Source organism: Bubalus kerabau, chromosome 20, assembly GCF_029407905.1.
Source record: "Bubalus kerabau isolate K-KA32 ecotype Philippines breed swamp buffalo chromosome 20, PCC_UOA_SB_1v2, whole genome shotgun sequence".
In the NCBI taxonomy this organism is placed as follows: domain Eukaryota; kingdom Metazoa; phylum Chordata; class Mammalia; order Artiodactyla; family Bovidae; genus Bubalus; species Bubalus kerabau.
The window spans coordinates 36541847-36567003 of NC_073643.1; the positions used below are offsets into that span (position 1 = coordinate 36541847).

Genomic DNA, 25157 nt, shown 5'->3' on the forward strand with positions numbered 1-25157 from the left:
CATCTCAGTACATTTCTATTAAATTTGTATATAAATGAACAAGTGAATGAATAAATGAATGAATGAAAATTCAGCAAGCTGGGTCACAAATACATAATAATAAAGAGAAGGCAGGTTCTTGGAGAAGGTGTTTGTTTGCTCCACACCTTATATTTTGAGGGGAAGGAGTAGAAGACTCCAGACAACTAATGTATCTGGTAGAAACTGGCAGAAACAAAGTCCAGATAATGCGTAGACTTGCCAAATGGAAGGAACCTGTGGTCCTGCTCTCAGGGTGTCAGACCATCTCACATTTCACAGTGGAGTAAGGAAAAAAGTTTTATAGGCCAAGGTTGTCTGAAAATACACACTGCCTTTGTGCAGTCTACATGTTATGAGTTTGAGAACTATGTTGTAAAGCCTTTCAGCCTATTTTGTCTCATGGGCGTTTTCTAAAGGCCTGGTATTCTAATGTAGGTTGGTGAAGGGCTAGATGCCCCAAGGAAATCATGTGCGATGTGAGAACAAAGTACTCACAATGCTGTTTACTCTCTGACCACCCTGTTCCCAGTTTCTGCTCCAACAGGTTTTATTTATCTTAAGATTAAAGCAAATCACCAGTGGTCATGTAGTTATTGCTTTCCGGTGAAATGCAAACACACAAGCCAGAGGCATCAGGGGATTCTGTCACCTTTGAAAAATGATTCATTTTTTGTGGGCTTGTTTTTCCCTCATGGGAAACCTGGTAACATTTCAGAGCCTGAAATCCTTACTTAAACTAAAATAACCTGTTGAAGATAAGTTTAAATCTAAGGTAAAAAAGGAGAATTTTTTTTTTCTTGAATTTAGAAAGATGTCTGGTCATGCTATTGCAATTTTTTTTAAAAAAGAAATCATAATTGGATTTCACTGAGTCACAATTTACCCTGAAATTGCATTAATTAGAGAAATCTAAGACTGGTAAATAAACTTACTAACACATCTGTTCTAGACTCTGTGCCATCATTAATCAATCATAGGGCTCCTTCACTGGGCCTCAAAATCCTTCTCAACACAGAGCAACAAGAGAAACCTGCCATTTCTTGTTCTCAGTGAATAAAGAGTACACACCCTTTGGCCATTTTACCAGCCAAGCTAATGCTAAACTTATCCCTTCAGTGTAGGTTCTAGATTTTATAGGTGAAGCAAGTTCAGGGCTCATCTCAGAAGTTTGGTAATACTTGCTTTCTGCGTTTCTTTTTAACAGATAATCTATTTTTCACTTATTCTGCCTCTGTCATACCAGAACTGATTTCCTGCTCTCTTTATAAGAGTTCAAACACAAAAATAATATCCTTTACAAGAATAAGGAAATTCCTAGCAGCAGAGAAGCAGGCAGTCAGATAAACGAAATTGCCTTATTTTCCATACAATGAACTTAGTGGCTGTAGTCCCTGTTGAACAAACATACCAGAAGGTGAGAAGCTCTGTAAACAGAGGCTGTGAACGTTGTGATAACAACCAGCAACTGACTTCTCCTCAGTGAAGAGATTTTCCATCAGATTGCACTTGACCTTGAGCGCTGTGTTATTAGCCATGAATAATTTATGGTGCTTATTACAGTCAGGTCCCTTTTAACTGACCTTATCAGGGAATTAGATGCCTTAAATGGGTGAATGGCCAGATACTAAGACTTGCTCCCTTTACAGGGTAAAGAAAATCTTTATTATAACCATTTCAGTACTCATTTTTCTCAGATGTATGGCAGTATTTTGTGAGTTATTGACAGTCAAGGAAACATAGACATTCATTTATTCAATAAATAATTATGGGAGCCTTGTATATGCCAGACACTGTGCCGGTTACACTCTTTTCCAGTGAAAGGGCATCTGTTCTTATAAAGCCTCTGTTCTGCTGAAGAAGTGAGAAAAACAAGGAATCATACTGAAGTTCAGGATAAGAGAAATAAAGACTGTTGTGAACTTCGTTGAACTGGCTGACAAATATAGTTAAATTCAGAGTTGGCTGGGTTCTCCAGAACAGTTTGCCTCGCCACTCTGATAGCTATGTCTTGAGTTCTTGCAGTTGATCTTATAATATTTTTACTTTGTCCCTGAAATTCAGCTACAGTTTCTTACTGTTTGCTTCCTTGGTGGCTCAGACGGTAAAGCGTCTGTCTGCAGAGCAGGAGCCCCAGGTTCGATCCCTGGGTTGGGAAGATCACCTGGAGAAGGAAATGGCAACCCACTCCAGTACTCTTGCCTGGGAAATTTCATGGATCGAGGAGCCTGGTAGGCTACAGTCCATGGGGTCCCAAAGAGTCAGACACAACTGAGCGACTTCACTTTAAACTTTCACATTTTAATGGGCTTCCCTGGTGGCTCAGAGGTTAAAGCGTCTGCCTGCAATGCAGGAGACCTAAGTTCGATCACTGGGTTGGGAAGATCCCCTGGAGAAGGAAATGGCAACCCACTCCAGTACTCTTGCCTAAAGAATCCCATGGACGGAGGAGCGTGGTGGGCTACAGTCCACAGGATCACAAAGAATCGGACACGACTGAGTGACTCACTTCAATTTCACTTTCTTTCTTTCTTACTGTTTGCTAAGTGTGTGGCACTGCCCCTGTCATCTTTCTGTTCCTCAGTAATGTTCATGAAATGCTTAAATGAGGGATAGCATGTATATGGTATATTAGTTATCTACCACTCTTATGGCAGAAAGTGAAGAGGAACTAAAAAGCCTCTTGATGAAAGTGAAAGAGGAGAGTGAAAAAGTTGGCTTAAAGCTCAACATTCAGAAAACGAAGATCATGGCATCTGGTCCCATCACTTCATGGCAAATAGATGGGGAAACAGTGGAAACAGTGTCAGACTTTATATTGGGCTCCAAAATCACTGCAGATGGTGACTGCAGCCATGAAATTAAAAGATGCTTACTCCTCGGAAGGAAAGTTAAGACCAACCTAGATAGCATATTGAAAACCAGAGACATTACTTTGCCAACAAAGGTCTGTCTAGTCAAGGCTATGGTTTTTGCAGTGGTCATGTATGGATGTGAGAGTTGGACTGTGAAGAAAGCTGAGCACCAAAGAATTGATACTTTTGAACTGTGGTGTTAGAGAAGACTCTTGAGAGTCCCTTGGACTGCAAGGAGATCCAACCAGTCCATTCTGAAGGAGATCAGCCCTGGGATTTCTTTGGAAGGAATGAGGCTAAAGCTGAAACTCCAGTACTTTGGCCACCTCATGCAAAGAGCTGACTCATTGGAAAAGACTCTGATATTGGGAGGGATTAGGGGCAGGAGGAGAAGGGGACAACAGAGGATGAGATGGCTGGATGGCATCACTGACTCAATGGGCGTGAGTCTGAGTGAATTCCAGGAGTTGGTGATGGACAGGGAGGCCTGGCGTGCTGCAATTCATGGGGTCGCAAAGAGTTGGACACGACTGAGTGACTGAACTGAACTGAACTGATTGATATGTAAAAAACTACCCTGAAACTTACCAGCTTGGAAGAACACACATTTATTATCAAACAGTTTCTGTGGGTTAGGAATCCAGCATGTTCAACTGGATCCTCTACTTCAGAGTGTTTGACGTGGCTGTCAATCAAGGTGTCTTTGCCACAGCTGGGGTCTCATCTGAAGGCAAGCCTCCAGTCCTCAAGGACTGTTGGACTGAGACTTTCACTTCTCTGCTGGCTGTTGTCTGGAGCTCCCCCTCAGTTCCATGTTACATGAGCCATTCCACCAAGGCAGCTAGCTTGCTTCATCAAGGCCAGCAAGAGAGCATCTTCCAGCAAGATCGAGGTCACGGTCTTCTATAACCTAAACAGAGACGTGACATTCCATCACTTTTGCTGTATTCTAATGGTTCCAAGCAAGTCACTAGATCCCACCCACTCTCAAAGAGAAGAATACCAGGAGAGGGATCAATGGGGATTCCCACAGAGGCTGCCTACCCTCACATACCAACATATCATTGTATTTCTCCCCGAGGCCATAGCAGACATCATTAATCAGTCATGGCGTGCTCTCCCACTGAGCCCAGAAAAACTTTCAAAATCCTGTCTAGTAGAGGACTCCAAGAGGCCTATTACCAATCAGGTGGTGAGATAAGGGCAACTTGCCTTCTCTTATTTAAATAGTAACCATTCCAAGTCAGTGCAGTGGAGAAAATATTAGGTTGAGAATCTAGACAGAAACAGAGATTGTAGTTAGAACTACAATATGGCATGGTGAAGCCATTGTTTGTAAAGTCAATGAGAAGGAAGCAAAGCTAGTAGCAGAAATCAACTTATAAAATATTAGAGGCAGATATTTCACAGTAAGGACCAAGAGTAAAGAAATGTACATCATAGCATGAAAGAGCCCATGTGAGATCAGATCATATCATAGTTGGACACATAGAGGAAAATCCAGTCCTGACCAGAATGCAGGTTATTCTGTTGGCTACACTGAACAAGATTTGTCATCATTTTAATCAATGGGCATGACCTATGCTTAGTTTCTATCTTATGCCTGTTTCAGGTTTGAGGGTCTTCAGCTGCCTTCTCTTTGCATAAACTTTAAACTCATTACCTTAGAGAAGAAAATGGTAACTCACTCCACTATTCTTGCCTGGAAAATCCCATGGGCAGAGGAGCCTGAGGGGCTACAGTCCATGGGGTCTCAAAGAGTCAAACAGGACAGACTGTGCCTGCGAATACATGCACACACACATACATACCATTGTATTAAAAAGTTACTTCTCCAGAATAATTTTGCTTACGAAAGTCAAGTAAAGTCCTATCATTATAGACCAATGTGCTCCAGATGAAAATGTCTCCAGTTATGGTTCAGTTTTATTCTGGTTTCTGAGAACTACATGAAGAGCAGAACATTTCACAGTAATCCTCTTGAACCACTAAGTCCTGTTTCACTCTTTTCTAGGGCCTGCACAAAAGTAGTCATGACATTCATCCACCCTCCTCCAGTGAGCTGGAGAGAAAAAGGCACATTCCATCCCTATACCCTGAGCAGTACCATGACTTCAGGGCCAGACATGGACTCCAGAGAGCTTTCTACTTATACTAAAAACACACCAACTCTTAGTTCTAAAAAATCAGGTAGGGAAATATTTTTTTGTGTTTTTAGCCATTGTCATAAGTAAAACCCTAAACAAGTATTTCTCTAGGTCGGTTTGGTCATTTCCAGGATGTAGTTTTGAGACCTCTAAATATATGAATTTCCCTCATTATGTAAACATAGTAGTAATTTAGGGGGAAAAAGGAAAATAAAAGGAGAATCAAAAAAATACTCATTACCTATGTACAAGGGAACTTCTCTACTCCCCCTTCTTTGAGACTCACTCACTTATCTCTGCATGATTTTATTCCTACTACACAATGAGGACCTTCTTACTTATAATGAATTCTTTTACGTGTTCACACTGGCTTTGAACTCCTGAAGGCTTTATTTTTGTCCATGAAGTTTCTGAAAAAAAAAAAAAAAAAAATCTGGTGATCTTTAAACTAGGGCTTTGCAGCTCCCCAGGAGAATAAGATGTTTTAATGATTTATTTTAAAATTATTTCATACTTTCAGAAAATCGTCTATAACAGTACAGTGGGTTCCTGCATATTCTTCACTCAGGTTCCTCACAGTTTTACCACTCCTTCAATATATGTACTTATATTTTTTCAGAGCCATAAAAAGTCACATTGCTGAGTTAATACACACTACCCCTTAATACTCCAAAGTCTCTTCACTAACAATAAGAGCCTATCCCCATATCATCATTGTACAGCCATGAAATGGTGATGCCTTCTAATCTACAGACTTCTTTTACATTTCACCCATTTTCCCAGTAATGGGTTTACAGGTCTGTATCCAATTGTGGTCACATACTGCATTTGTCTGGACATTTTTGAAGAGTATAGGCCAATTATTTTGTAGAACATCCCTCCATTTGAGTTTCTCTAAACATTTCCCCAAGATGCAATTCAAGATACACTTTTCAGGTAGAACTATCAGAAACGATGCTATGTTTTTCTCAGTGCATCCTCACTGTAGGGACCCACTGTTTGTCCATGTACAGTTTGCAACTTTCTGTGCTCTATAAGTATGTCGTATTTAGTGATACTTTATCTTTCATCTTCATGTTTAGTAACTGCCCTATTCATCACTAGTTCTAGCCTACGTTGATGATTTTTGCCTGAATCTGCTATTTCTCTGATACTTGACATGAAGATTTTTAAGGGCAACTTTGCATGAACGATTTTAAAGGAATAATTTCCAGATTATCAGCCCCTCTCTAGAGTCTTCTAAAACTGCTCTGAGAACATGCATGTGGCATGCAAGTTCTCCTGCCAGAGCCTCACAATGTGGGCTCCTGGAGTGGCCTGCTTCAGGACACCGCAACCCAAGGAGGTCGCATCTGGATTTGTACCACGGGCCCCAGCTGGTTCCCTCCCACTTCCCTTCTCATGGCTGCCTTTTTCCCCTTTTATCAAAGGGAGGCCCACCTCTTGGCCATTTGAATCATACTGTGGTGCATTCCCCCAGGGTAAAAAATCCAGGACTTCAGACAAAGGAGTGATTCAAACTTTAGCTGTTAGTGTTGAGAAAATGAATGATTCTAGTGATTGGGTTACAAATCCTTCTCAGTTCTTTGCTTTCAACAAAATTGAAGAAGGATTTGATGGAGTTGTCAGTTGATCATTAAAAATAATTTTTGATGATAGATCACCATATAATTTTTGACAAATGACTTGGAAGAGTTTAAAGACTTGAGTGATGTTGCTGTAACAAAACTCTTTCCACGTCCATCTACTTATGTGAACAAAGGTTTTCAGTCCTTACAATTGTGATTAAAAGGTGGGGGGGGGGGGGGTGGTGGCACGGGCAGAAGGAGTGAAATTGATGCTGAATTCTGTCTCACTTGGACAATAAGGCATATTCTGGAGTTAATAGGGAAGAAAAACCCAAACTCATTTAACATACACACTTCCATTAAAATTTTATTTCTTGTGTTTTGTAATTATTTACCAAAATTTATAAGGCATATATCTGTTGTTTTGACCAATTAAATGCAAATAAAAATTATGATAATAACATAGATGAAGGATAAATAATTTTTCAGAAGCATTTTAGGAGTCATGAGCAGTAACATTTGAAGAATATTGCTCAGAAAGATACTTTCCCTCTGGATATATTACAGAATTTCTCTGGGACTTGATCTCCTGTGTTCTAAGGTCAACCTTTCTCTCCTCTTCCAAGGTTTGTCTCTACCTTACTTTATGAGTTCTACTCACCTATTACACCCCACTCTTACCCCCAGACCAGTGGGGTTTCACCCCTAAGTCAAAGACCAGCCTTACTCCTGAGCAGGAGAGGAGTCCATATCATCCTCTTAGATTCTTACATTAAGGATCATCCTTTGAGTATTGTATTTACTGTACTTATGCTTCTAGCGGAGAAGGAAATGGCAATCCACTCCAGTATTCTTGCCTGGAGAATCCCAGGGACGGAGGAACCTGGTGGGCTGCTGTCTATGGGGTCACACAGAGTTGGACACGACTGAAGCAACTTAGCAGCAGCAGCAGCAGCAGCATATTTCTAAGACACATGCTTCTTCTCTGAGTATAGTCAATAGGTCATATAGAACAAAGGAAAACATGTCCTGTGGCAAGTCCCATTTGCAAGATTCTCTTTGAATAAGAGCTATCTTGCTCAGAATATGTGTACAGGCTCACTAGACTGTGGATAAAGCACAGCAGAGTCAGGGAAAGAAGAAAGTCTATAGCCATCCCTAAATTGCAAGATTCTTATTAACATTCCTTGTTACAATTCTTAAGATCCCTGACTTTGACAACAGGATCATCTGATTTGCGGGTATGGACTAGGCACAGCCCCACCAGATAACTTTGTTGTATTTTGTACTTGCACCAGACCTTGAGGATTGTTGCCTGAGAACCTGGTCCTTAATCCTAATTTCGGCTTTCCAAATCCATTCTTTTGTTTCTATGCAGGTGTTGCATACTCCAAAGAGTTAAAATGGATCAGTAAATCAGTGGAGGGTAAGTGAACTGTTAAATCACAAATTTTTATTGTTATAGTAGTACTCCAGCCTATATACATTTGATTGTTTATAGCAAATGATTCCCATATACTACACTTAAAATATTCTTTCTGATTGGAAGTATAATCAAGCACATAGATGATATCAATAATTCTTTAAGTATAATTGAATATTTAAGCTTCAAAAGACATGTAAACAGGGAAAATAAATGTATAGAAAAAAATTTAATTGGTAAGCATTTTAATTGATTTTTCTAATGAAATATAAAAGTATTATGTATTTAACAATGTAATAATTTTGGTGAAATTCTTTGATGAGGGTGTGGTAAAATAGATATGAATGGGGTTAAGACTGTGGACTTTTATCATTCCCACACAATTAATATGGCTGTGCCGATCCACAGTATACTCCTTTGGCCAATAATGTTGCTTTTATAAAGCTCCTTGAGGAAAATGCACAGTTAGCAAATTTGTTCATTGTAGAATTATGTATTAGTTGTAGATTGATAGAAGTAAATAAAAACAACTAATGCAAGGGATTAGGGTAAATTAACTGTAATAATATACAGTTCTTTAAAATTTTGTCAAAACACATTTATTTTTTATTGAGGCGTAGTTGGTGTACAGAACACATAGAATGCTAAATAGATCCCACGTGTGTGTGTGTGTGTGTGTGTGTGTGTGTGAGAGACAGAAAGAGACAGAAAGGAGAAAGTGGGGAAAAGGAATTTAAAACACAAATACACAAGAGAAAAATAGGCAACCATGATGGCGAGATTAAGGGTAATTTTTATTTTCCTGTTTACATTTTGTTTAGCTTTTAAATTCTTTTGCAATGCATGCATCAGTTTTATGGTCCAAAACAGCGTTGCTTTAAAAACTATATTGAATGAGTATTCCAAGTTCTGAACTGCTGGTTTTGAGGAAAAACAGATTTTGCAGTCCACTGGCAGCATGTTTGTGGTGTCCTTTCTTTTCTCCTGTTCCCCCAGCCTATAGACAGCAGCTTGACTGAGAGACCTACAGGCTGATGTGTATCTCTGTCTTTCACTCACACACGCAGGCGCGTACGCACACACACACACATACACACACATGATCAAAGGATATTCTAGTGTATCCCTCGAGAGGGTACTTTCTTTCCTTTATCCTGAATAATTTAAATGGAGCTGAAGAATACTATTCTTTTCCATGCTGCTAAGTCACTTCAGTCGTCTCCGACTCTGTGTGACCCCATAGACAGCAGCCCACCAGGCTCCCCCGTCCCTGGGATTCTCCAGGCAAGAACACTGGAGTGGGTTGCCATTTCCTTCTCCAATGCATGAAAGTGAAAAGTGAAAGTGAAGTCGCTCAGTCGTGTCCAACCCTCAGCGACCCCATGGATTGCAGCCCACCAGGCTCCTCTGTCCATGGGATTTTCCAGGCAGGAGTACTGGAGTGGGGATTCTTTTCCATGAGCTGATATTAAAAGGTTGAGCGAACCATGCAATGCATTACTTTCATCTATCAGTATTATCATGACTAAATATCCTCTCTTACATTATTCATTGGTTCAACAAATAATTTTGAGTGCCTATTAGACTCTCAGGTAGTCACTTTTATGGAGATGAAAATGTATTCATTTATTCATCTGTTTAGTCCGTCAGTAAACAGTGTTTCCTGGAGTCCTTAGCAGTGTGTGGCAGGTGCTCTGCTAGACACTGCAAATACTGTAGGGAACTAGATAGGTATGAGCCTGCCCTCAAAGGCCTCATGGTCTGGTAGGAGAGAGAAAAAATTCAACCAATAAATAAAAATAAGTTCAGTTTGCACAATTGCCTTGTAAAAATGCCCAGTGTTGCAGTAAGATCAGCATTGGTCCTCCCCAGTGAGGTGGTCCTGGAAGGCCTCTCTGAGCAGAGGACCTGGGTGTGACTCGGAAAGTGATCGGAAAGTGATCTGGGGTGAGCTGAGTTCCAGGGAGGTAGGGAGAGCATATTTCAACCTGAGACAAGGAAGGACTCCAGAAGCCCTAGAGGTAGGGAAAGTCTGCAATGGGATGGTCCTTGGCAGGCTCCAGGGAGGAGGGGGCAGCCTTTTGCCAGGGTGATGAGTCTGGCTGGATCCAACACAGAGTTTGAGTACAAATTTGAGTTTTAATGAGCAGAATAGTCAATAGGTACAATTAAGGTATAAATCAGAGATCAACAAGCTCTTCCTATAAAGGGCCAAAGATTTTTTACGTTCTGGCCCTGCAGGGCTTTAGAGTCTCAACTCTGCCTTTGTTAAGGAAAACACTCAGAGGCAATACGTAGAAGAATGGGATCTTCACTCACAGAACCAGGCTTAGACAGATTTGGCTCAGGAGGTGTAGTTTGCCAACCCTGGACATAAACGGAAAAGTTGTAGAACTCCTCAGTCATGCTACTGGATTTCAGGGAAGGAGAAGATGACTTCCTATGGTGAAATCTGAGGTGGGTCTTGAAAGATAAGAATAAATCAAAAATGAAATGATGGGGGGAAAGAAAATATAGGCAAAGGAATCAGTAGGGTACAGTCCAGACGCAGTAAGAGCTCACAGGGAGGTAGTTCGTATCTGCCCAGGGAGGGGTGAGGAAGTACAGCTCTTTTATTCCTCAGATATTTCAGGGACCTGTGAAGTAGCAGACACTGCACCAGACAGTGGGGGACGGGGATAAGGAGTGAATAAGGAATGAACCTACAATCTCAGATACTAGAGGGGTTGACAGATAAGTAAGCAAGTCATCCCATGATTAACTCAGTGTGGGGAAATAAGGCTTCTTAATAAGGATGAGTCAAGAAATTAACTTTCTTTCCTTCATTGTAGCTGTTTTCTTTGGTGATTGATTAAGTCCATGTGCTCACATGCTAGAAAATTACAAAGATACCAGAGGATATACAGTGAAAATTTTCTCTCCCAACCTCTATCTCTTAAGCCTACTGAATACCCACCCCACCACCTGCCACCCAGCACAACCAGTGCCACTGATTGCTTCTGGATCCTTCTAAAGTTCATCTATGCAGATCTAAAGAAATGAGTATGTTTGAGGTTCTTTGTTTTTCCTCTTGATTACACTGATAATCTAGCTGAATCTTTTAAGTATAAATTTTCCAGAGAGGAGAAAGACGATGGAGGTTAAGAGAAAGCATGTGTCTTAAAGATGGATGGAGGAAAAGAAGAGACAGGAGATGGCACAGTGCATAAGTTGGCTACATGGGATAATCCATCCTGTCAGTCCTCATATGCGTCAATCTCAGTCTCCCAATTCATCCTATTCCTCCTGTTCCTCCCTTGGTGTCCATACCTTTGTCCTCTATATCTGTGTCTCTATTTCTGTTTTGCAAATAAGATCATCTATACCATTTTTCTAGCTTTCACATATATGCATTAATATACACTATTTCTTTTTCTTTAACCTACTTCATTCTGTATGACAGTCTCTAGGTCCATCCACATCTCTACAGATGCCCCAGTTTTGTTCCTTTTAATGCCTGAGTAATATTCCACTGTATATATGTACTACATCTTTCTTATTCATTCCTTTATTGATGGCCATTTTGGTCGCTTTAATGTCCTAGCTATTGTAAATAGTGCTGTAATGAACATTGGGGTGCATGTATCTTTTTTAATTATGATTTTCTCTTTGTATATGCCCAGGAGTAGGATTGCTTGGTCATATGGTAGTTCTATTTTTAGTTTTTAAGGAACCTTCATGCTGTTCTCCCTAGTGGCTGTATCAGTTTACATTCCCACCAACAGTGCAAGAGGATTCCCTTTTCTCCACACCGTCTCCAGCATTTATTGTTTGTAGACTTTTGATGATGGCCATTCAGACCAGTGTGAGGTAGTACCTCATTGTAGTTTTGATTTGCATTTCTCTAATAATTAATGATGTTGAGCATCTTTTCATGTGATTGTTGACCATCTGTATGTCTTCTTTGGAGAAATGCCAATGTAGATCTTCTACCCATATTTTGATTGAGTTGTTTGAGTTTTCTTCTCTTTTAATAGTAATCGGTGTTTTAGGAAGATTGTTCTAGCAGCTGGAAGAAAGTAGATATCCAGGGTAGCTTTGAATGACATTTGCAAAAGTAGTCCTTCTTTCCTTCAATCAATAAAAGTCAATCAAGGTGTTTAAATAGAGGAAGGGTAATATCTGAAGTATTCTTCAGGCAGATTAACCTATCTACACAGTTTTTGAAGAATTCAAACTAAGAGAAAACCAACTAGTGACAATCTAACTCATCACCAACTCTCAGCAGAAATGTACATTTGTGTACTTTTTAACGTTAAGAAAGAAATCTGTGTTAACAATCTACTGCTGCATAACAAACTACCCTAAAATGAAGTAGCTTCAAATAACCCATGTTTATTATCCTATACCTCATGTGGGTCAGGAATCTGGGCATACCTTAATTGGGTCCTTGCTTCAGGGTCTCTCACAGCTAGAATCAAAATGCCAGGCCAGTGTGGGCTTTCATTTGAAAGTTCAATTGGTGAAGAATCTACTGTTCACAGTTGTCAACAGGATTGACAAAATTGAACTCCAGTTCCTGGAGTGTTGTTGGGCCTTAGTTCCTTAACAGGTGGGTTTCTCTGTATGGCAGCTTATTTCATGAAAATGGACAAGCTGAGAGGGCAGTAGAGAGAGTCTGCTGACAGACGAATGCTAGACACATTTGTAGCCTAATCGCAGAAGTGCTATCCCATCGTTTTTTTCCGTTGGGTAGAAGCAAGTCCCTAGCAGTATATACTCAGGGGCAGGGAGTTACATAGAGGCAGGAATATAAAAAGGTGGGATTATGCGATGCTGACTTAGAAGCTGCCCAGGGGAACATAACAAGGCTTGTTCCTTCGAGTACACTAGGATGGGGTCTGGAGGACTAGAGCCAGTGTTGTTCCTCCCCCATGATCTGGTCAGGAAATCATCTTGCTCTCCCCTGGCCTGCTGATTACCACCCTCATTACCATAACTGCTGTACAGCTGTCATGTTTGTCCACTTCTCCTGATGACAAATGCCGCCCCTCTTGAAGTCAGAGCATCTGGGAGTATTTATATGCAGAGGCTGTATTGGGCTCTCTCCCTCTGCTGGAGTTGGACTGTTGTGAAAAGTTTCCCCCCGGCTGCTGCTGCCGATATTTATGACATCAGCTGACTAAAGGAAACACCTTTAAAAGTGATGATAAATTCTTCACTCATGCCTTGCTCTTTCTAGCAGAGCAGACTGGTTGGTTTGGTAAAGAACTTGCTTCCACTCTTTGTAGGACTTTATAAAGCAGAGTGCTAGAGGAGGGCCTTAGAACAAGCAACTCAGAGAATGCCTGGAGGAACTCAGAGCTCAGAATCTAGGCTGTGTGAACTGCCATTCCAAACCAAAGAGAAATTAGACACATAGAAATCACAAAAGCGACCACTGTGTGTGTACACTGTGCTCCAGTGATGGGATGAGAGCCTGACCTTCATTATCTTGTTTTAGTCCCTAACTGTGCAAAGTTAATGCTATTAAACTCATTTGACAGAAGAGGAAACTGAGACCCAGAGGATCACGGTAGGAAGAATGGTACTGCGATTCAAACACTATCAGTCTGGTTCTGAGCATTCTTAAATTAGGAACTAGCAATGATTTATTTCTATGAATAACCACGTTTTGTCTGAATTATAGAGTGGCCTCATCAGCTAGGGATAATTCAGGGAGGAGAAGTGGGGGTAAGCATCACCTAGAATAAATCAACTTAGAAATCAAAATGCTGTTGGAAAGAGTGGAGGGAAAATTTTTTATTAGAAAAATATTTTATAAAAATAAAATAAGGAAAAGTTTATTAAAAAAAAAAAAACTTAGATCACAAGTCAGGAAAGTTTGTCTGTAAAGGGCCAGATAGCAAGTATTTTTGGCTTTGTGAACAATAGGATATCTGCTGTAGCTACTCAGGGCTTCAGCTGACGTATATAAGCAACCATGGACAATAAGCAAATGAATGAGCATTGCTGTGCTCTAGTATTTGTTTACAAACTCAGGTGATGGGTCAGATTTGGTTCTCGAGCTACAGTCTGCAGACCCTTAACTTGGGTCATAATTGTAGTATATACTGATTCTTACAAAAGGCAAGAATCATGTGGGTTGTGTGTGTGTGTGTGTGTGTGTTAACATAGTATTTCTGACAAAATTTGTGGTAACAAAGTATAGTATCATCACTTCTTGTTTGAACTGAGCAGTTTTATCAAAAAGAGCCCATTATTGTGCAAAAGTACTGGAGGGCTCCTTCATTTCTTCAGTATTTCACACAGCCCTTTGATAGCTAAATGATTACCTTTTGAAAACATTAAAACACCATCCTTCTGGATTTCCTCTTATTCAGGTGTACATCTGTCTAACTCTGCTAGATCCCTCTTTCTTTGTGCCTTGAACAGATCTCTAACATCTTTTCATCTAGTTTATGAAGTCTTATGTTGTTTGTAAGATTTGCTGTTCACCGGTGGGCACCCAAAGGACAGTAAGAGAGGGGAACCAACTAACACTATGGCCAAATGAGCAAAATGATGCTAAGCAAGGAAGATTTTAAGTCGGCACAAATTTTGAAATAGTTGTGTCATTGGTGGATATTTTTCATGTTACCATGATCTCAGTGTCCCTTCACAGTTTGTTCCCTGCAAGTTCTCAAATAATGAATACTCAGATAATGGAGATCTTCCCCATATGATTTATCCACTTTCTTTTTTTTAAATTAATTAATTAATTTATTTTAATTGGAGGCTAGTTACTTTACAATATTATATTGGTTTTGCCATACATCAACATGAATCCACCACAGGTGTATACGTGTTCCCCATCCTGAACCCCCCTCCCACCTCCCTCCCCATCCCATCCCTCTGGGTCATCCCAGTGCACCAGCACCAGCATCCTGTATCCTGCATCGAACCTGGACTGGCAATTTGTTTCTTATATGATATTATACATGTTTCAATGCCATTCTCCCAAATCATCCCGCCCCCTCACTCTCCCACAGAGTCCAAAAGACTGTTCTATACATCTGTGTCTTTTTTGCTGTCTCGCATACAGGGTTATTGGTACCATCTTTCTAAATTCCATATATATGCGTTAGTATACTGTATTGGTGTTTTTCTTTCTGGCTTACTTCACTCTGTATCCACTTTCTTACCCACACATTATTCTCTTGCATTCATTTTTCTATTACAGGCATATATCACTCTATTGCAATTCACAGTGATAGGGTTTCTTACAAATTGAAGGTTTGTGGCAATTCTGCATCAAGCAAGTCCATTGGCTCCATCTTTCCAACAGCACTTGTTTCCTTTGGGTCTTGGTTTCACATTTTGGTGACTATCACAATATTTCAAACTTTTTTATTATTGTGTATTTGTTACGGTGATCTTCTGTGATGAGTGACTTTTTCATGTTTTTAGTAGGACTCAATGAAGGCTCAGAGGATGGTTAGCATTTTTTAGCAAGAAAATTATTTTTAAATTAAGGTTTATAATTAGTTCTTTTAGACATAATGCTATTCCACACTTAATGGACTACAGTAGCCTGTAAATACAACTTTTATACATACTGTAAAAGCAAAAAAAATCCATGTGTCTTGCTTTATCTATACTTATTTTAATGTGGTAATCTGGAGCCAAATCTATAATATCTTGAGTTTGTAAAATGTCTCCTTACATGTATAAATATCTTTCTCTGCCCAAACTCTTACTATCTAAGTTCAATAACCAAATAAAAATTTCCAATAAAACCTTCACTACCTAAAACTCAGGAGCCAAATAGCTTCAAAAACCACTATATCCCTTGCTATACAAATTGACGATTTTTTTTTTCCCCATAATCCAATTGATCTTTTTTTAGTAGGAATACTTTTCTTCTTCTTCTTTTTTTTTAACTCTTTTTTCTAGCAACTTTGAAAAGAATCTTTTACTATCTGCACCTTCCTGATGGATATTCTGAGACCCTTAGATAGCATTAACTCGTCCAGGGTCTCCTGCCACTTGGCAGTGAAGTGAAATTCAGTCAGGTCCTACTGGCTCCAAAATCCATGCTCTTTCCTACACATGCCTTTTAAATATGGAATCTACACTGATGAATGGAGAAGGCAATGGCACCCCACTCGAGTACTCTTGCCTGGAAAATCCCATGGACGGAGGAGCCCGGTGGGCTGCAGTCCATGAGGTCACTAAGAGTCCGACACGACTGAGCGACTTCACTTTCACTTTTCACTTTCATGCATTGGAGAAGGAAATGGCAACCCACTCCAGTGTTCTTGCCTGGAGAATCCCAGGGATGGCGGAGCCTGGTGGGCTGCCGTCTATGGGGTCGCACACAGCCGGACACGACTGAAGCGACTCAGCAGCAGCAGCACACTGATGAAAGGCCCATCTGTCTGTCTATCACGTGGTCAAAGATATACGTTCCTAAGTTCTTCAGATCACACTGTAACTGATAAGGCTGATTTTCCACTGTAGGTAGTAATGTTGCCATTTCTTAAAACCTGCAGTGCAAATCTAATTGTTAAAAGAAATGCAGTTACAACCCAGTTCCCCTATTTATTCCCGAAGTGGTTCTCACACTGTAGCCTTGGAGCAACTGCAGCAGCATCCTCTGGAGGTGTGTTAGAAATGCTGATGTCAAGGCCCTGACACAGGAAACAAGAAACTCTGGGGATAGGACCATCAGTCTGTTCTTGTACAAATCCTTCAGGTGACTAATGCACAGACGAAGCTGAGAACCCCTGAATTATAGGGCCAGTGCCAATGGTCTCTGCTTATTCTTGCAATAAGAACCAGATGATATGAGTGCCAGAAGTCCAGGGGACTTTTGGCAATTGTAAGGCTCTGATTAATGCTCCTGTTTCCCTTCTCATCATCCATTCATTCATCTGACAAATATGTTCTGAGCCCTACTCTGGGTCAGAGATTAAGCCAGATGCTGGGGACAAGGTGGAGAAGGTGACAGACATGGTCCTATCTCCCCTGGGTTTATATCCAGATGTGGGTGACAGAGCACAAAACGGTGATTCCAGTACAGCATAGCCAGTGCCATGAGAGGCTAACACAGGGTGCTGGGGGCAAGGGTTCCCTAGTCCAACCCTGCAAGTCAGGGGAACTTTTGTGCACAAGCCAGTCAGCAGGGTAGGAGTCCAGAACTTTCTGAGGCCTAGTGCTGTAGGAGGTTGTTCTGTTCTCCCTCAGGTCCACAGCCTGCTTGAAGCAGCTTCAGATGGAGTCAAGGGGCGAGGGGGAGCACTCAACCTGTTGCTTCCAACTTGCTGGAACGTTTATCTCCGACACGCATTAAAAACATATGGAGGGTCAAAGCTCCATGTGTTCGCTTGGTAGGGGAGCAGAAAATTGGAAAAGCAAATATGCATACCTCCCCGATCCCAACTGTTGGACTCTTATTGCCAATTTACGTAATTTCCTGTGCTTATTTCAAAATAGTCAGGAGGGCAGGAGGCATTGAGAACACCATAACTAGGCCATTTAGACTAGCAGCTGCTGGTGCATTCCCATCTTTCTTGATTAATTAAAAAAAAATTCCATTGGAATTTGAGGGGAAAGCATCTTTCAGGCAAGGAATAAATAGTCTCTTCTTAAGAGAAATCAGTTTAGATTTAACACGCTATTTACAAAACATATTCCCACTTTCTCATTCAGCAAAAATGCTTTGTGTGCCTACTGTGTGCTGACATGGAGGTAGGCGCTGGTGACATGACAAGCACCAGGAGGTATCTGATTTCGAGGCGGTTAGAGGACAGACATGGAACAGGACATTACAAAGGTGGTGGTTAGTCAATGTACACCAGTGCACTTGAAAATTATTAGAATGATGAAATGATTTCTGTACTGACTGGTGAGTGTAAGTTTTTGTTTGTTTGTTTGTTTTTTAACTGTAGTCCAGATATGTTCAGAGCCTGAACAGGACCTGGAGTGCTTTGGCAGTGCCCACCTGCTACTCTTGGATGGGCTGTGTCTCTGGGGATGGGGCGCAGGTAGCAAGACAAGGGACTTGGAAGGTGCCCCTGTTGTCACAGGTTCTCCTGAGTACATGGGAAGCTCTGGCATCCACATATGTGCTCCACCTGAATGTGCAGGTAGCATCCCTCACCAGGACAAAACAGGCCAGGTACCTCACCGCTACTGATGTAATGAGGAGGTCATTGGAAACATCAGTGCAGATTCCTCGGTCAAATCATAACCCAGAAGACACACATTTAGCTAGTAGCATTCCGCTTGAAAGATAAGACCACACCATCTATGTTTAACCTTCAGGTAACATACTGTGTGATTTTAAAATAGATTATATACTATTTGATTACATTGATACTGCATTCTTGAAATGACAAAATTACAGAGATGGAAAACAAATTTGGGCTTGCAAGAGTTGGAAACAGGTGGGGATGATGAGGAAATGCATTGAGTCTTACTGTAAAAGGAGAGCTCATGAAATCTTTGGGGTGCTGGAACAGTCCTGTGTCTTAATTGTGGTGATAGTCACATGAATCTACACATGTGAAATAATTGCATAAAGCTACAGACACATAACAGCTTTCCAAGTTGCTTGGTGGTAAAGAATCCACCTGCCAATGAAGGAGACATGGGTTTGATCCCTGGGTTGGGAGGATCTCCTGGAGAAGGAAATGACAGCCCACTCCAACATTCTGGCCAGGAAAATCCATGGACAGAGGAGCCTGTCCATGGTGTTGAGCTACAGTCCATGGTCTTGCAGAGTCAGACAAGACTTAGCAACTAAACAACAACACAGACACATACATACACACACACATACACACACACACACACACACACACACACACACAATACACACAAACATAAAGTATTTGTATGACTGATAGAGTCTGAAAAAACTTCTATGGATTGCACCAACACCAATGCCCCAGCTTTGATTTCATACTAGAGTTTTGTAAAATGTTTCCATGAGAGGAAACTCTGTGAAGAGGACACAGGGCCTCTCTGTATTATTTTTGCAACTTCCTGTGAATCCATAATTATTTTAAAATAGTTTTTAAGAAGTAACTTGGAAATTATTGGAACAGTTTATACTGTAACATATCACTCAGTAAGCAGATTTGTTCAACATATAGTTTAATTTATGTAGAGAAATACAGTGTGCCACTGAATGAACTGTGTCCCCCTCAAAATTCACATGTTGAAGCCCTAAAGGTATTTGGAGGTGTGTCCTTTGGAAGGGAATTAGGTTGTATTAGATCATGAGGGTGGAGCCCCCATGATGAGATTAGTGCCATTATAAGAAGAGACCAGAGAACTTGCCCTTGCTTTCTCTACCAGGTAGGGACACAGAGAGAAAGCAGCTGCCTGCAGGTCAAGAAAAGGGCTCTCTCCAAAACCCAACCATGCTGACATCCTGATCTTGGACTTCTAGCCTCCAGAACTGTGAGAAAGCCAGTTTCCGTTATGTAAGCTACCCACTATGCTAATTTGTTATAGCGTCCCTAGCTAGCTAAGACAGAGGGAGATTACTGTTAATTCTTGCATTCATTTGTTCCTTGATTTGTTCATTACCCCACAGCACTTATGTGTTTTGACTGTCACCTCTGGTCCTTGGGACAGAAAACAAGTGGTCCAGCATGGGTCCAGCTTTGTCATGTAGCCATGGGGAGCTTCTCTGGGCAGAGCAGGACTCTGAGGGAAAGTGCAACAGGAAGGATTGATCACGGCCCGTAAGTGGAAAAGGCACGTGGAGCAAAAGGAATCCACCCTAGATGGAGCAGAGAGCAGAGGGTTGAAGAAAATAAGAAGAGGCTGAGGGGGCAGGCAGGAGCCAGATACCACAGGTATGAGTCCACACCTTGATTTGCTGGGGACAGCCTCTGTGTATATCTGTTGCCCTGGCATAGTTTGTGCTGCACTCACTTTACCTTTAGAAATGTCCTTCTCTAGATGATAACAGTCTTCTTGCATTTGAGCCACGATTTGGATTGCATCATACCCTGAGGGTGACAGGCAGTCCTCTGCAGGGTTTTTAGCTAGAGTGTTAGGTCTCATTTTTATTATACTCTAGAACAGCCTTGCTAGCTTTGGGGACTGGAGATATTGCTGAAAGACAGAAAAAACCAACAAACAAACAAAAAAAAGCTGTTAAGGCTACTGGGCTTCCCTAGCAGCTCAGTGATAAAGAATCTGCCTGCCAATGCAGGAGACATGGGTTCAATCCCTGGGTCAGGAAAGATCCCCTGGAGAAGGAAATGGCAACCCACTCCAGTATTCTTGCCTGGGGAATTACATGCACAGAGGAGCCTGGGAAGCTGCAGTCCATGGGGTCACAAGAGTCAGATACGGCGACTAAACAGCAGCAGCAGCAGCAACTAAAGACCAGCAGCAGCAAGATGCTTGCTTATTCTATATAAAGGAGAAAAAAAAAATAGGGGTGGAACGAGAACTGCCAGGGGCTTCAAAACCTAACAGTATCTTTGTGTGAAACTTCAAGCCCATCACCTTAAGGTAGCGGCTAGGATGGCCACACTCAGCCACGCCAGGGGTTTTATTGTTTGCTTCCCACTCACCCCCACCTTCCCAACCCTCCCAACTCCCATCTCCTAACCCCTCTCCTCTTCCTAGCCTCTCAGCCTCCCATATCCTAGATAAAAATCCACCTAACAGAGGACAACCATGGAAGGGGGCAGGCAGCCAATAGGGTCCTTTATTGCCTTCAGATGCCTTGCTGTTTTCAGACCTGGCGCTGAAGAGCAGCAGCATTCCACACAGACACCAGTCCTTCAGAGTCACACAGCCTGTCCATCTTGACCCAGGATTTCCCTCTGCAAGAAGCCAGAGTCTAGTTGGTAGGACAGAGGTGCCAGTGCTTGAAATTATTTTGAGCAGAGGTTTCCTGCAGCATTAAAAAATCAATTTCTCCCAGTTTCTCGTAGCCTTTCTAACACTCAGTAAAGAGCCCCATCAGCTGTCTCAAAGAATGCTTTGCTGCCTTTCTTTCAGAACTTTCTAAATATCAGGGAAATTTCTCAAAAAGATTCTTCTTTTTATGACTTTATCCAAAGGATTATTTGCTCTCTCTAACCATATCCACAAACCCTATTCTTAAGAATTTGTTACACTACAGTATCCCTTGTTACACCAAGCACTACTAAAAAGGATACATTACTAATTTTCCATCTTTAACTTAAAATTCTTTTCTTTTTCAAGCATAAAGCTGAAGTAGTCCCTGTCCCTTTAAGTCCAATCAATCAGCACAAATGTGGATTGGAGTTTGTATTGGCATGATCTCCAAGAGAGAATTCTTTCCTGACCTTGCAAAGGAAAAGAAGGCTTTCTGGCTATTTGCTAGGAAGGCAATTTTGATGTAAACTGACATTTCTCAGATGCCCATCTTGGGAAGATTCAATGTGAAACCCAAAATTTCTGGCAGTTGAAACCCAGGCCCAACTGCCAGCCCTGGGCAGAGATAAAAGAGTGTGGATGAGCAGCCAGCAGATGGGATTACAAGGAGCCTTTTCTCTGAGCGCAGGGAGATGAGCCCGGGAAGGGGTCGAGTGGGTTGACAGAGGAGGGGGAGGGCAGCACTTTGCAGTGAGAGAATCAACAAAAAAGACACTTTCTCAGCTTTTCATGGAGAGGGCCCGTTTCCCCTGTTTTCCAGCCCATTTTGCGCACCATTCATTGAGAGGCGCCTTTCTTCTAACAAGTCTTTTATCCTGGGATGCTGAGCATGTTCCCATGTCCTTCTCACAAAGATTCTCCCACACTCCAGCACAGCCGCCAGCAGGCTGCCCTGCGAAGCACACAGCTTGCTGGGTTCTGCTGCTTTCTGCTCAGCTTCAAAAACTACTTTGCATTGTTTCTTTTACATTTGTAAGGCCAGGCATTTAAAAGTTTGAAAAGGTGACAAATCAAGGACTTTTCCTCCTTCTTTATCTTGCTTCTTTTCTCTTTGGGGGAGGATATAGTAAGGTTGAGATAGAGAAAACTTGGTTTAACTCATTCTTCAGTTTTCATTCCAATCCCAAAGAAAGGCAATGCCAAAAAATGCTCAAACTACCGCACAATTGCACTCATCTCACACACTAGTAAAGTAATGCTCAAAATTCTCAAAGCCAGGCTTCAGCAATACATGAACCGCGAACTTCCAGATGTTCAAGCTGGTTTTAGAAAAGGCAGAGGAACCAGAGATCAAATTGCCAACATCCGCTGGATCATGGAAAAAGCAAGAGAGTTCCAGAAAAACATCTATTTCTGCTTTATTGACTATGCCAAAGCCTTTGACTGTGTGGATCACAATAAACTGTGGAAAATTCTGGAAGAGATGGGAATACCAGACCACCTGACCTGCCTCTTGAGAAACCTATATGCAGGTCCAGAAGCAGCAGTTAGAACTGGATATGGAACAACAGACTGGTTCCAAATAGGAACAGGAGTACATCAAGGCTGTATATTGTCACCCTGCTTATTTAACTTATATGCAGAGCACATCATAGAAATGCTGGGCTGGAAGAAGCACAAGCTGGAATCAAGATTGCCGGGAGAAATATCAATAACCTCAGATATGCAGATGACACCACCCTTAAGGCAGAAAGTGAAGAGGAACTAAAAAGCCTGTTGATAAAAGTGAAAGAGGAGAGTGAAAAAATTGGCTTAAAGCTCAACATTCAGAAAACGAAGATCATGGCATCTGGTCCCATCACTTCATGGCAAATAGATGGGGAAACAGTGGAAACAGTGTCAGACTTTATATTGGGCTCCAAAATCACTGCAGATGGTGACTGCAGCCATGAAATTAAAAGACGCTTACTCCTTGGAAGGAAAGTTATGACCAACCTAGATAGCATATTCAAAAGCAGAGACATTACTTTGCCAACAAAGGTCTGTCTAGTCAAGGCTGTGGTTTTTCCAGTGGTCATGTATGGATGTGAGAGTTGGACTGTGAAGAAGGCTGAGCGCCGAAGAATTGATGCTTTTGAACTGTGGTGTTGAGGAAGACTCTTGAGAGTCCCTTGGACTGCAAGGAGATCCAACCAGTCCATTCTGAAGGAGATCAGCCCTGGGATTTCTTTAGAAGGAATGATGCTAAAGCTGAAACTCCAGTACTTTGGCCACCTCATGCGAAGAGTTGACTCATTGGAAAAGACTCTGATGCTGGAGGGATTGAGGGCAGGAGGAGAAGGGGATGACAGAGGATGAGATGGCTGGATGGCATTACTGACTCGATGGACGTGAGTCTGAGTGAACTCTGGGAGTTGATGATGGACGGGGAGGCCTGGCGTGCTGCGATTCATGGGGTCACAAAGAGTCGGACACGACTGAGCAACTGAACTGAACTGAACTGATAGTAGGGTTGAGATAGAGAAAAGTTGGTTTAACTCATTCTTGATCTTTTTCATCTTCTTATATCTTCCACATCTGAGAATTGGACTTAACTCTTTTTTTTTAATACCAAACATCAAACCGAAAGCCATCAAACACTTTCCTTTGCCATCAGATTTTCAGAATTTCTGATATGATTTTTTTAAATGTGGGCTTGACAAACAAGTCCAGGGTGAGTAATGATAATAGAAACTCCATTCCTGCATCCAGCTGCCTAAATGCAAGTCCCAGCTCCACTGCCTCCCAGCTGTGTGACCTTGGGCAGTTTACTTAACCTCCATGTTTATTCCTTCAGCAAAATTGGGAATGATAATAGCACACATTTCATGGAGTTGTTGTGTGGATTATTTGGGGTATGGCCTACTAGATGATCAACAAATACTAGCTTTCATGTTAATATATATACATATACGTGTGTGTGTATATATATCTCCTTACATGTTTCCTTCTGCACAGAGACTGATTACCTTTCATTTTTCTAATAAACAGAAAGCTGGGTACCCTTACATCCAAGGCCAGTTCACATCTTCATTTAGTGTTTGCCCCCACCTGAGGCCCTTTGGCAGGAAAAGGCCCCAGACAGCAAGGCTCTCAGGACAGAATTCCAGGGCATTGGGTTTTGGGAATTGGTCACTTAAATAAATATCAGTCTCTGGATTATTTTTATTTTTTCTTTCAAAGAAATTTTCAGAGTAAAATTGGCTAGAAGGAAAATCCCAAAGCCCCTGTACATACTTTTATCTTTGCCCTGAAGACTGGTTGCAGGGCGGGGGTATCCTGATTCTACTGCTACCTGAGCTTTCCTCCCTTCCTTCAGGATTCCAAGGTCATTCAAGGTCAGGTGGGCCCCACAGGGCTCATGAGCCTCCCAACTCCTCTTGGGGGAGAATGGATTTTCCAAATCCCTGCCCATGGGTTTCCCAATGTCCCAATTTTATGCTTGTTGTTATGACTTATAAAAGCTTACTAGATTTGTTTTGAAGACAAGGGAAAAAAATAACATTACGCTATTTTAAATGCCTGCAAATATTTTAAATATGACCCAAGGCAGTTAAAAAATGCCATATTTCCCAAACCACAAACCCCACTCCTTGTTAAAATCCAATTGCCATCTGAGTGTGGGATGAAGAGTCAGGATGTCAAGCCTTGAGCATCACACATGGTATCTTTCTTGGGGGAAAATCCTCTGAAATACTGTGTGTCCTCCACTTTCTGCATTTCACAGCCAAAGTTCCTAAAACTGCTGAAAAACCATACTCCAGAGATGCAGTTCCTGAACCCCACTGAGGTTTGATTTGAGGGAACAGGGTTTATTGGAGAATGAAGAGGGAATGCAGATCAGTTCTGAGAGCTCTCCTTGGAGATGTTAGAGGTGGCAGAGCACAGGTCAGAGTGTTAAAGTGGCCCCCAGGGTTCTCTGGCTGTTTTCTCTCTGGTGCTCAGAGCATAAGGACAGTTTCTGGTTCATTTTAGGGTGAACTGTGCCAAACTAGTATCTGACACTGAGTGCCGAGCAGACGTTTGTTGTATGAATGATCTATTTAAAGAATGAGGCCTAAAAGGGAAACAAAATTGGCATAACTTGCTTTATTTTTACTCTATGTAAGTGAGTGGACTGTTTTATGTTAAGTGTATAGTTTAAAATTTAAACACAATATTTGTGCCTACATAAATAGTTGGAAAAGGTAAAATGTCATAACATTGGGTGTTTGTTATTAAAATTGGAGCTTGCCTTTGGATTATGACAACTTGATTTAAAACAAGGAATGGA

At 41.5% G+C, this 25157-nt stretch overlaps 1 protein-coding gene and 1 non-coding gene across 4 annotated transcripts in view; both read left to right on the forward strand.

Moving 5' to 3' along the window:
- The window catches only part of LOC129635355 (uncharacterized), a 434397-nt gene that overhangs the window by 322465 nt on the left and 86775 nt on the right, over positions 1–25157 (forward strand). For all 3 annotated transcript variants that reach the window (XR_008706245.1, XM_055558295.1, XM_055558298.1), the window contains exon 7: positions 7967–8014. Coding sequence is in view for 2 of the 3 variants with exons in the window: in XM_055558295.1 (XP_055414270.1) it covers positions 7967–8014 (48 nt within the window). In the remaining variant the exon portion in view is untranslated. The remainder of the gene's footprint in view (positions 1–7966; positions 8015–25157) is intronic.
- Positions 2105–2176, forward strand: TRNAC-GCA (transfer RNA cysteine (anticodon GCA)). Its single transcript has one exon. It is a non-coding gene; the product is annotated as a tRNA-Cys (tRNA).